Source organism: Mytilus galloprovincialis, chromosome 9, assembly GCF_965363235.1.
Source record: "Mytilus galloprovincialis chromosome 9, xbMytGall1.hap1.1, whole genome shotgun sequence".
Lineage (NCBI taxonomy): Eukaryota > Metazoa > Mollusca > Bivalvia > Mytilida > Mytilidae > Mytilus > Mytilus galloprovincialis.
This window is the reverse complement of record NC_134846.1, coordinates 92248882-92262453: the sequence shown is the minus strand read 5'-3', so window position 1 is coordinate 92262453 and position 13572 is coordinate 92248882. Positions and strand designations below refer to the sequence as shown.

Here is a 13572-nt window from a genome sequence, read left to right as displayed (position 1 = left end):
TATGACATGCTATTTCCATGAGTGTTTACCTAAGATTATCTTTTATAGAATTTTGATAAATAATTAGTGATACATTGTTAATATTCATGAAAAAGTTTTTGAAATGTTTACAAAACAATTAATTTGTGATTTACACTAATTAGCTTGGGTGTGAGGTGAGGATTATGGCTTCCGTTGATGATCACCTAAAAACTACTCAAAAGGCGTCTTTAATCTTGTTATATTTTCTTTTGAAAAGAAAGAGTGAGATAAAACAAAATGATTAGAAATCAAAATTTTCTTAAATCTCTTGTATCCAAGAATGAACAATTTTGTCAGCTATAACCGACCTGAATAACGAAACTATCGATTGGAAATTACTCTCTTGGAAAAGACATCGGATTTTATTTTAATTGAAACAATTGAATAAGTAAAAATAATGTCATTATAATAATAAAAGACTGTGACATACAAATACATCGATCTGATACTAGAATATCGATCCCCTTGCCATATTCACCCGGATTTATTTAAGCTTTACCAAGCTAAGCAAGAGTTGTGTCCCTTAGATTGTCGAACTTCCGGTGTTCGTTTGAGTCGAACTACGTGTGTCTCGAAATATTTCTCTGGTCCGGCTGACTTCGACATAACGAGAGTCGACTGTAGTATAAAAAAGTTATTAAAATTTAAAAAAAGTTTAACCACAGAGTGAATATATTGTTTCCTGGCAGAAATCTAAGTCCATTTAAAAGTAAAATACAGAAAAATAGATTTTTTTTTACAAAATTTACTTCTGGATACTATCTTATGATCATAAACAATCTTCTGTCCAAGTTTGGTACCAACCCAGGATAGTTTAAGAAAGTTATTAAAATTTTAAAAACTTTAACCACAGAGTGAATGTAATATTTCCCGGCAGAAAAACTAAGTCCATTTATAAGTAAAATACGGAAAAAATGGAATTTTATTTTTACAAAATTTACTTCTGGATACTATCTGTTGATCATAAACAAGCTTCTGTCCATGTTTGGTAGAAATCTAGGATCGTTTGAGAAAGTTATTCAAATTTCAAAAACTTTAACCACAGAGTGAATATTTGTGGACGCCGCCGACGATGACGAAGACGACGACGACGGAATGTAGGATCGCTTAGTCTTGCTTTTTCGACTAAAGTCGAAGGCTCGACAAAAAGATACAGCAGTCTGAAAAGGAATATACTGTTCTATTGAATGAACACAAAAAAAATGCAGCAGTAGCAGCTATTTTTCTATTTTTTTGTGTAGCGTTGAAAGGGTTAAGCATTATACCCAAATTATACAATGAAAAAAGTCCCATAAAGTCTAACTTGAGGAAAACTAAAAAATCATTATATTAAAATTCCTATGGATATTTGCATTGATATGGGAGGTAACCCTGCAAAAAAAGGCAGAAATATCAATAAACACTTACAACTTTTCCCCTTCTATTAAACATAATTTATCATATACTTAGACTAAATAACATATAAATTTTACCGTATGATAATAGCATTAAATTGACGTAAATTCCATATTTTTCGAATTGGTGCTTAGCGGGCTGATATGAAAAGTTTATCACATGCTTCGATTGTTATCACATGCCTTTCCGTAACGTTATCACATGGCATTCCGGTAATACTCGGCCAATTCCGGAAAATACACCTTAATGTTACGTTTTCAGTGAAAAACATTACAAAGTAGTGTACAAAATAATTTCTTCAATACTGGAAAGTATATTGTTTAAAATAATAAAAAAAAAAACCAAAAAAAAAAAACCAAACAAATTATTTAATAAATGCATTTTTTAAGTTTTTCTGAAACATAATTTAGAAAGTTTCTTTAAAAAGTTGACTTTTCCAAACAATGATCATTATGTATATTGTTGACTTATTTTTTTGTCGATTCGTCCATATTTATATGGTTTTTTTTTCTTTCTCTCTCTCTATTGAGGCATATAATAGAAAGATTTCAGATTGAATGTATCAAATTTTGGGTCCGACGGCCGTGAACTCATGTTTTTACTCTTTAAACTTCGGGAACCACGTAAAAGGATCAATATATAAATCTGTTATTTTTCTCTTCTGTTGAAGCATATGATAAAAAGATCATAACATGTCATTTTTCATATCGCATGTATTATCAGCCCTCGGTCAATATCAGCCCTCGAGCCATGCGGCTCTTGGGCTGATATTGAACCTAGGGCTGATAATACATGCGATATGAAAAATGCCATGTAATAATCTGATAGTATTGATTCTTGATAATTAAGCCGTATTTAGAGTACAACAAAGGACTCTAAATGTGTTTTCATATCTTTTACAATCTAGATTTCATAATTTTTTAGCTGACCATTTATTAGATTTTTCAGCATGTCAAGGTAAAGAATCTCAAATTAAATAAAATTAATTAAGAATATATTCTTCTTTTGGTGGTTTAAAATTTCTTTAAACAAGGTAGATGCTGAACTAATATAATTTACAGACATAAACAATACCAAATATTATATACTCTTATGCTCATGTAATGTACAAAACCGAAGTTATATGTGTATTTTTATTTTGTTACCACATGTTATATGTCAAATACAAACTTATAACCTCATCAAAGTATCATATTTTACATGAATTTTAAGAAAATCAACCATAAACTTACAAAAGAAGACTCATTTTTGCGGAGTTATCTTCATTACCAATGTAAATTTCCATAAGAATTAAAAATGCAAAATTTGAGTTTTCCTCAAGTTAGTTTTTATGGGACTTTTTTCTGTGTATATTTGGGACTTAATGCTATAGATTAGAACTGAAACATTTGCTTTTGCAGTTTGAGGTTCAGACTGGACTACAATTTTTTGAAAGGTATTTCAGGATTTTTTTACTTTATCTTGTATCACAACTGATTAGTTCAGGTGCTTTTTTTTAATGAAGCCAGAAAATCTTATTGCAGAAAGGTCGTAAAATGTGGTCAAGTTCAGATTAACCCTTTCAGACAGATAAGTACACCTTTCAAGCTTACAGTTACATACCTTCCCATGTCCAAATACAGACTCTTTGGCATATCTTTCAAGACACTCCTGGCAAAACAGGTGCCCCTCATAACACTGAATCATCATCTCAAATGCCACTTCACCATAGCAACAACCACACTCTATCAACTGACCACTTTCCTCATACTCATGTTCGTTAACACTGACTGCCATTATATGATCCTGTTCCTATAAAATGATATTAACATCTTTAATACATTTACATGTATGTATGAAGTAGATTTTTGATCTCAGAAATGTTCATTTTATCAAATTTCTAATAATATTTCAATATTTAAACAAAAGCAGTATGTAGATAAAATTATGTTTCTAATCTTTTCATTTAAAACTGTATGATATTTGATGTTAAATTGTTGTAAATCAACTTGTTAATGTAGCCCATAGGTTGAACTTTGTGTATACAGCTGTTTCACAAACAACACTTCTTTTTGGGGAGTTACTGTATATATAGTGATTTAATTTATTTTCGTAGGTAACAATTTTCAAGGAGTAACGAAAACCTGCATGTTATAGATATCAAATTCGTTGTTTCGTCTAAATATGTATACAAGCATACCTGTCAACTGATAGGTGTGACCCGAGATTTTCACAATTCTGAGGGATCACCTGTAACTCAGGAATTACCAAAATGACCCGTTTTTACCTGGATTTCATAGCCTTGTTGATTTCATAAGTGATTTTCCTTTAAAAAACGGGCAAATTCGTAATTTTTCCATGCACAGGAAGTTCAGCTAGCTGTGTAAACTATCAAATTATGTGATCCATTAAGTACATGGCTTCAAATGACAGCTTTGGTGTCAAACACACTGTTTTAAAATTAACACTAATTACCTTAGCTTTAGGTTGTAAATAAATTTCACTGTTGTTTTACAAACATTTTTCAACTTGAGTTACTTCCCCTTTTTTGTCACCATTCAAAATTGTTCCTTATATTTACGCTTTTTGGGGTAAAAAAAGATCTAAAACAAATAGACTTTATATACATATTGAACTATAACTTTTCATTATTTTTATACCTTAATTCAATTATAAAAGAAAAATTGAAAATATTTTTTTTCATCTGTACTTTCTTTAACTGTTTATCTTTATTTTGCTATAGTCTAATTACAATCAACAATCAATTTATCTTAATATTGATAACTGAGGCTGAAACATATCAGATGAAGTACACTGTAGGAATATCTTTTAAAAGTGCAATGGTATAATAATTGATAAAATTTTAAATTACTTAACCAAGTGATAAAATTGAGAATGGAAATGGGGAATGTGTCAAAGAGACAACAACCCGACCAAATAAAAAACAACAGCAGAGGGTCACCAACAGGTCTTCAATGCAGCGAGAACATGTTTTGGAAACTTTGATTTAAATTATAAAAAAAATGTCCCCTAATTGCTGAAATTCAGCTCGAAAAAGTTTGTACGCGTTATGACCTGAGATTCCATTCTTCAACGCAGGTCATGACCTGCATTTTCATTGTCACAGGTTGACAGGTATGTATAATTCGACAGAAGATTCGTTATTCCTTGAACGTTTAATTTCATGGAAATCCACAAAAATGTGTATCAATCAAATAATAATGAATCCACAGTATATTAGACAGGGTGATTCATTGGTAAGATTGTTACCTGTAAAATAATTATCACTAACTTTAATTTTAGTATGCATCAAGAGGGAGAGGGGTTGATAATTCTGTAATTCATCATTACAATAATGCTCAGGTACATGTGGGGCAAAATGAAAATTTTCTACACAACATGCCTGATAGTAACAAATATTTCTAAAAACTTCCGTTTGCTTATGTTAATATTGGTCAATGTTCCATTTGACAATAGTACCTTTGTTTCTTCCTCTGTTTTAATTCTAATAAATTCTTTCTCGTGAACTAGTTCTGGACAGACAGGAACTTCACTTCTCAGAGGTCGACCACACTTTAGAAACTGCATGCTGATAATTCTTTCACCATAAACTGAACATAAATTATACTTTAAAATATTATCAAACCAATTTATCAAACACGCCTTAGGTGAAAAAAACATCAACTTAATGTTGCATTAAAAAAAATATAAAAGATTTCAGGTAAAGGAAAATACATCAAATAGACAAAAAATATATTACATAGATTAATTGTTGACACATATATATGTCTTGCCTGTGCGTAATTTCTCTTGTATCATTCAAATGTTGAAATATGAATAATAACATTACCAACGCCAGATAAAACATGCCTAATTTATTCGTTCAGTGTATGTTTACTAGTTTTTTTTAGTTAATATGTCTTTTGATTGAGTTAAGCCATTTCAATTGATATTTGATAGTGTCTTTCTATATATGTTGTTATGTTACACTTTTATTTCAGGCTAGGGTGGGGGTTGGCGTCTTTAAACTTATTTTAAACCTGCAACATTTGTTTACACCTGTCAGGAACCTATTGACCAGTGGTTGTCGCTTGTTGATGTGCTTCATAAGTGTTTCTAGATCTTGATTGGTTTTTTTTTAAGAGATAAGACTCTTGATTTTCATGTTAAAATGGTTTTATACTGGACATTTTTTTGGCTAACTGTTCAGTGTCCGCCAAATCTTGGAATTGAAGCAATTCTTTGACCTATAATGGTTTTTCTTTTACACATTATGACTTAGGTACACAGTTGCCTCAATGGCACTCATACCACATCTTCTTATATCTATATAAAGCCTCCAATATTCGTCTTTATATTTACTCCGAGATCTATCAAGAAAATCTATATTTTACACTTACCTCCGTCCACTTTAATTTCTGCCTTGGCTTGAGAATAAGGATGCATTAATGGGTTACTTTCTGAAAATATACAAACTTAGTCATTAGAAGGAATATACTATTTTTTAATAACTAATGGTGTTTAAAATTATATTCATCTGTTAAAATCAGTTAGTTGTCCCTGATGAAGGAAAAAAAAAAACATTGAGTGAGCAAGCTTACAAACCCCAGGCCCCACACAAAACTAAAATGAAAAACCTCCCCCTCTTCCATTTCAGACTGATTTAATTTAGGAAGGTTTGAATGAGTGAAAAAGGCTCACAACTGCATTAAGTCTAGTTTTAAAACAGTCATTTTGATTTTTACATCACCTAAAAAGCTTGAACAATAAATTATTGAGTCAGTCAGTCTTTCAGTCTTTCAGTTCTGTTCACTTGTAGTCTATTCAGTACTAGTATGGTTCAGAAGCTTTTCAGTTGAAATAATATGTTAATCTTCAGAACTGTAAATAATTCTCTTAAATTTCAATAAAAGCTCATTTAGATGGGAACTCTTACACGTAATCCATAAATAATTTTCATTAAAAATATAACAATGATGAAAGCATGCCCTTAAAATTTCATATTTTGAAAGTTTTATATTTTCATCTTGGGTAACAGATGATCATGCCATTAATATAAGTTGATGATAAGGACAATACTTTTTCTAAAATCTTATTCTTATAACTCTCCTTTTACTTTTCAAATCCATTAGCCCTGTTTTTGTCTTTTCATTAAAACAGCGTTTATCTAAAAACAAGAATGTGTCCATAGTACACGGATGCCCCATCAGCACTATCATTTTTTTCAGTGGACTATGAAAATGGGGTAAAATCTCTAATTTGGCATTAAAAATAGAAATGTAAATCATGAGGAACATGTGTATTAAGTTTCAAGTTGATTGGACTTCAACATGTTCAAGTTCATCAAAAACTACCTCTACCAAAAACTTTAAACTGAAACGGGACAGACGGACGAATGAACGAACAGATGCACACACCAGAAAACCTAATGCCCATAAATGGAGCATAACAATTCCAAAGCCCTGTTGTTTTGTGTTTCCAATAACTCACCTTTCATCTTGGTGAACTCCTGAGCCCTGTTATTCATGATAGCTGTCATTACTTTATGAGAAGGAGCATAGTGACCATTAAACATTTCATAATGTTTCTTATATCTTTAAGAGAGATCTGAAAAGACAAAATATTGCATTTCTAACATAAATAGTCAGATATTTCTTCAGTTGTACAACAAAATTTCAGGATACTGAAGATTAGTTCTTGTTGCGTAATTTAACATTAATTGTATGATGTTAAATTGCACACTACCAAAGTTGAAATAACACTATTTGGAATTGTTAGTTTATACATGGGAAACCTGAAAATAGCATGTCCTTTTTTCCCTTTACATTTTATTAGTAAACTATATATTCTCCATGAATTCTGCATAACTAAAGACTAATAGAAAGATATTATAAATTGCTAAGCCCCAATAACCCCTTGCAGAATAATTCATCAATGGTTCAGAACAACCTGCTTAGCACATCACATCAGATGGCACTGTTTCAACTCAAATTAGGCTGGAAATGTAACATCACTTTTGGTAATGAAATTCATATATATATAACTCTTCTAAAGATACATCGAACGCACCCAAACAGTGTTTACAAGGTATTTAGCTGAGATTGAAAAGTGCTATTTACGATATATTTATTCATTTGTGGAGAATTTTTTCAAGTCAGGTACATTCATAATTGTTTATTAACCATCAATACACTATCACTGTAAATATAAATGAGATAAATAAGAAAGTGAATTGAAATTATCCAGTTGATATTTCGTCGTTGAGTAAAAAAGTATGGCGGACCAGTCCGGAGAAGAAAATAAACAAACAAAAATAAACAAAATGACAATACATCCAGACAGAAGAAACGATGAATCTAACACTGACAATAAGTTAAAAAGAGCTCGGTCTAATGAAAATTTATCAGAAACCGAACAAGAGACTAATAAACGTCTGAAAAAAGATGACATTGGTAACGAATTGGGTGAATTAAAAACACTCATGTATGATCTTGCTGTTGAGATGAAAGATATGAATGACAAAGTATTTGAACGTATTGACAATTTAGAAAATACTTTTGCCAAAAACATTGTAGAAAATATTAGCAAAATGATTGATAATAAAATAAATAAAGAGGTGAATAAAGTGAAAGACGATTTTAAAGCTCAAATGACGACAGTAAACAAAAGGATTGACGGTATTGTAAATAAACTAAAGAGCGATATTAAAAACATACATACCGAGGTCGCGGATAAAGTGCGCACAGATTTAATCAGTTCACAGGCAGGTGTAAGTACTCAACCTATACAGAGAGATACAAAATTTGTAGTTAAAATGCTCCCTGAAACCGATGCGGAGAAGACAGACTCTGAGTTGACAAAAAATCGTGTATCCGCTATCATTAGAGATGGTCTTCGTTTACATGATGTTAGAGTTGTTGAAGCTACAAGAATAGAAAGCAAAGGAAGTCGCCCAGGGCTTGTGATAGCTTCGGTAGAAAATGAAAAACAGAAAGAGAAATTGATGAAAAGTAAGATAAAGTTGAAATATTCACGAGACTATCAAAAAGTTTACATTGAAAATGAACTGACATCGGAAGCACGAGTACAATTGTCAAATATGATGACAGTGCTGAACGGAATTGGCCGTGAAAAAGACTTTGTGGTTGTAAACGGTAAAATTCAGAAGAGAGCAAACAACACGAGATGTAGAGAATATGACAATGTTAATGGACAAAGACGACCAGAAAGAGAGGAGTGGACACCAGTACAAGGACGACATTTCCGTGGTCGAGGTGGTAGAGGTAGACGCGGATATTAGGAATTAGCGCTTGGTGTTTGGAACATTAGAGGGTGGTCAGCACGTCAAAATGATAATTCAAACTTTAGATGTCATGTTGTAAACGCTTTAAATTTTGATATTCTATGTTTATGTGAAACTTTTTTGAGAGAAAATGATAAAATACATGTAGAAGGTTATACTTGTTTTCAGAGAAACAGGGACAAAGTTCATGTTAATTCCAAGAGAGGTTCTGGTGGGGTTGCGGTTTTAGTTAAAAATGATCTGTTGAAATATTATAATGTTGAAATTTTAAACAGTGAAGTACAAGATATTCTATGGATAAAATTGAGTAATGAAAATGATATAATATGTTTATGTGTATGTTACTTACCACCAGAAAATTCTGTATATAATGACTCACTAGTTTTTTATACTAAACTGCTGGAACAGGTGTATATGTATCAAAATATTGGTAAATTGTATATTTGTGGTGATTTTAATTCTAGATGTGGAGATGCCCAAGATTTTATTGAAGGTGTTGATAATGTACAAATAAGAGAAATTGTTGATAGTGTATCAAATAGAAATGGTGACTTACTTATTGAGTTTTTAGTAGATTGTAACATGTGTATGGTAAATGGGCGAATTGGCTCGCAAGATTTTACTCATATTAAAGGTACAGGGAAATCTGTTGTAGACTATGTCCTTACTCCACATGAACAGTTAAATGAGGTAATTAACTTTAAAGTGAATACAATGTCAGACTTGGTGACTGAGTTATCTCTTGTCGGATACGAATCGATTCCGGACCATTCACTGTTAGAATGGGGCATACGAGTTAGAACCGATATGTCGGAAGTAGAACAGAACAAGAGCGGTATAGGAGCAAATCGGGTTAAAGGTCCAAGAAAGTTCAAGCTAGATGGATTGAATAACGAACCTTTTTCTAGTGAAAATATGCAAAATGTATTACGAGATACTATATGTCGAATCGAAGTTGCTTTAAACCGCAGTAAAGACGTTAATAAGGCTTTTGTCGAACTGAAACATTTACTTATTAAAGAATTGGAGCTAACATGTAAAGAATTGAAACCGCCCGTTTCTAATATGCGCACGAATAAGTGTAAGCGGAAACCGTATTGGTCTGATGAATTACGGGACTCGTGGAACAAAACGTGTGATGCTGAGAGGCAATGGAAGCGATGTAAATCAATTGGAAAATCTAAACTCCGTACTCGATTTATGCAATCACGAAAAGATTTCGACAAATTAAATCGTAAAGCGAAGCGGAATTATCAGCTAGAACAACAAAATAAACTTCAAAAACTTGGTGAACAAAATTCTTCTGAATTTTGGAAGTCTATAGGCAAATTAGGACTTGCCAATGATCGCAAATCGAGACAAACTTTTCAAATTCGATCAGAATCAGGAGAAATTACAAGTGACATTGACTCTGTATTAGAAAAATGGAAAATAGACTACGAAAAGCTGTACAACAGTGCAGATATAAATGGTTCGTATGATGATGAATTTCTTAAGGACATTAAAAATAAACTTCAAAATAGGAATAATTTAGTCAATGACAATAATATTGATACAACTGAACTAAATAGAGCTATAGAAAGGGATGAGGTACGCGAGGCCGTTTTTCGAGCTAAGCAAGGTAAATCCGCGGGAATTGATGAGATACCGGGTGAGATTTTACGAAATGACACGTGTATAGACTTGCTATATAAAATTATTCAGTTTTGTTTCATAGAAGGGCACGTTCCTAGTGAATGGTTAACGAGTATGATCTCTCCGATTCCGAAACCGAAAATGGACCCCCTTAATCCACTTGAATATCGTCCAATTTCATTAATATCAGTGCCGTGCAAAATATATGCGGATATTTTGAATAAAAGATTGACAAATTGGTTAGAACAAAATGACATGTTAGCAGAAGAGCAAAATGGATTTAGACGTAACCGAAGCTGTTTGGATCATTTATATATACTTACAACAATTATTAAAAATAGAAAGTTACAAAGGAAAGATTCTTTCGTGTGCTTTGTGGATGCGAAGAAGGCTTTTGATAATGTAAATCGGGACATGTTGTGGTATAAGCTGATGAAAATGGGTATTAACGGAACGTTTCTAAAAGCAATTCAGTCTCTTTACGATGCGACACAAAGTGCTGTAAAATTAGGAAACAACTTGACAGATATTTTCCCGGTTCAATACGGTGTGAAACAAGGTTGTAAAATGTCTCCTACTTTGTATTCTATATATGTTAACGATCTTGCGGAGGATATTCGCTCGCTTAATGCTGGTGTAGATATTGGTGACTTAAATGTATCTATTCTTCTTTACGCTGACGATGTTGCGTTGATAGCTCCAAATGAGCAGAATTTACAAAAGATGTTGGACTGTTTAAACACCTGGTGTAGGAAATGGAGAATGACTCTAAATACAGAAAAAACGAAAGTTATTCATTACCGTAATAAAAACATTGCTAGATCTGCCGTTGAATTTAAATGCGGAGATATTTCAGTTAATTATATTTCATCCTACAGATATTTGGGACTACATTTGAATGAATTTTTGGATTATAAACATACAGTACGAGAAATTACTAAATCAGCAAGCAGAGCACTTTCAGCCTTATATGCTAAATTTATTTCGTGTGGTGGAATGACTTGTGATGTGTTTACGAAACTATATAGGTCGGTAGTTGAGCCTGTTCTATACTATGGTTCTGGAATATGGGGACATACAAATTGGAGAGAGGTACAAGTTATACAGAACAAAGCATGTCGGTTATTCTTAGGAAGTGCTTCAAATGCGTCAAATATAGCCATTCAAGGTGATATGGGACTTACAAGTACGAAATCAGCAGAAATTTTGGAAACTTTTCGTTTATTTCTTAGAGTGAGCAAAGCTTATGATACAAGACTTACGTATAAGGTTCATATGTGGAGTAAGGATTGTTCTAGGTCATGGGATAAAAATTGTATAAAGAAAGCACAAATTTTAGGTATTGAAAATGTTATTAATGATACTTTTTCCATTAAACATAAACTGCAAGATATCAAATCTAAACTATGTGAAAAAGATAAAAATGAGTGGGTTGAAAAATTGTTTAATGACAGAAATCAATGTAATGGTAATAAATTACGTATTTATAGAGAGTATAAACATGTTTTAGAATTTAGTTCTTATGTAAAATTAGTTCGTAACAGGCAGCATAGACGTGTTTTGTCAAATTTTAGAAGTGGCTGTTTACCACTGGCAGTTGAAACGGGTAGATACACCAAGCCAAAAATTCCTTTAAATGAGCGCACTTGTATATATTGTACAGATAATTGTGTAGAAGATGAAAAACATTTTTTATTAGGGTGCGATTTTTATGCAGATTTAAGATATGATTTAATGAAAAAATCTGGTGATATTTGTGATTCTTTTAATGATCTTGATTTACAGGAAAAATTTATTTTTTTAATGTCAAATGATGCTATTCAACCATTTTTAGCTAAAACTTTATATCAAATGTTTTATCGAAGAAGGTATTGTGTATACTAGTAATATTTTAGTACATTAGTTTTAATTGTTTTATAATATGTGTGATATTTTTAAAGTGTCTCATAAGTCAGTAATTTGGCTGGGTACCAATATTTTAATTGTAATATTTAATAATTTTTAATTGCATATTATGTTATTATATGTATTCATTGTGTTTTATATTGGTATGTGACACTATAATAAATTATTCTGATTCTGATTCTGATTCTAAATATCAGCCAAACAAAATTAGATCTGTTAATTAGTTTAGTTTAAACATATTTTATTTGCTGAATTAAAGCAAAATGGATTAGACACAAGTAAATCATACTTATGAAGTCTTCTCCATAATACAATATAAAGTTACAATAATAGTATAATATAATGGACATGCATATAAAACAAACAATTTATGCAATATAATACTAGCTTTGATAGGTGAACAAAGAGGATAGAAAGTAAAAAGAGAAAAAGAAAGTTTGAAAAGTCGTATAATTCTGTGACGATGACTTGTGAATTGATGACAATGATGACGTTCCGTGTCAGTAATAATAACGCTCTATCAAGGCATAAGAAATCTGTTTGACCTTTTTATGTAATTCTGAACATGTTTGAAAAATTTCGTTCGAAAGTTCCAAGTGTCCGCAAATTAATAGTTTTGTATCTGATAGCCAGTTAAGGTTATGGAATAAGGTTTTTCTACATAATGTGTATTTTGGGCAAACGAAGAAGTAATGGTAGACATCCTCAATATCGGACCCACAATGGCAAGAAGGATCATCTATAATATTAGCTCTAAATAGGTCATTGTTTAAGAATGAAGCGGAACATCGCAATTGCGTTAAGATTATATTTAATTTCCTTGGGCCGTACAAATAAAACGTTTCAATTTTACATAATAGACTATCGTTTTTTAATTCTTTCTTAAATTTAGAAATAGAGTCGACACTGCGAATTTTTGTATCAAGTTTATTCCATTCACGTATAGTAGAGGGAATAAACGATTCAGTAGTAAGGGAAAGTCTACAAAATGGAACAATAATATCATGACCATTTCGCAACGGGTAGTTGGTTGTACTTTGTACACAAGGAGGTACAAGATTACATAAATATTCTGGTGCATGCTTTTGGTTCATGTTATAAAACATCTGTAATTTTCTTCTCCTTCTTCTTTCAAAAAGAGATTCCCAGCCAACCTCAGAATATAAAATTTCAGTTTTTGTAAATATTGGTAGACCTGTTACTATTCTTGCGGCCTCTAATTTATGCGAGTAGCTTATTCCACAATTATCCCACACTTCCGTGGCATATTCAAAAATGGGTCGAATAAAAACTAAGGATAGTTTTTCTAAATTATTTCGAGATAATCGGTATTT

General features: G+C 31.7%; 2 protein-coding genes across 6 annotated transcripts in view; one reads left to right on the top strand and one right to left on the bottom strand.

Annotated features, from left to right (window-relative positions):
• The window catches only part of LOC143046362 (E3 ubiquitin-protein ligase RNF216-like), a 145110-nt gene extending 138149 nt beyond the window's left edge, over positions 1-6961 (bottom strand). The window contains exons 1-4 of the mRNA XM_076219489.1: positions 6886-6961; positions 5796-5855; positions 4876-5006; positions 3019-3207 (exon numbers count right to left, since the gene is read on the bottom strand). Coding sequence (XP_076075604.1) covers positions 3019-3207; positions 4876-5006; positions 5796-5855; positions 6886-6934 — 429 coding nt within the window. The 5' untranslated portion in view covers positions 6935-6961. The remainder of the gene's footprint in view (positions 1-3018; positions 3208-4875; positions 5007-5795; positions 5856-6885) is intronic.
• The window catches only part of LOC143046369 (hexosaminidase D-like), a 201368-nt gene that overhangs the window by 176073 nt on the left and 11723 nt on the right, over positions 1-13572 (top strand). The window lies entirely within an intron of this gene.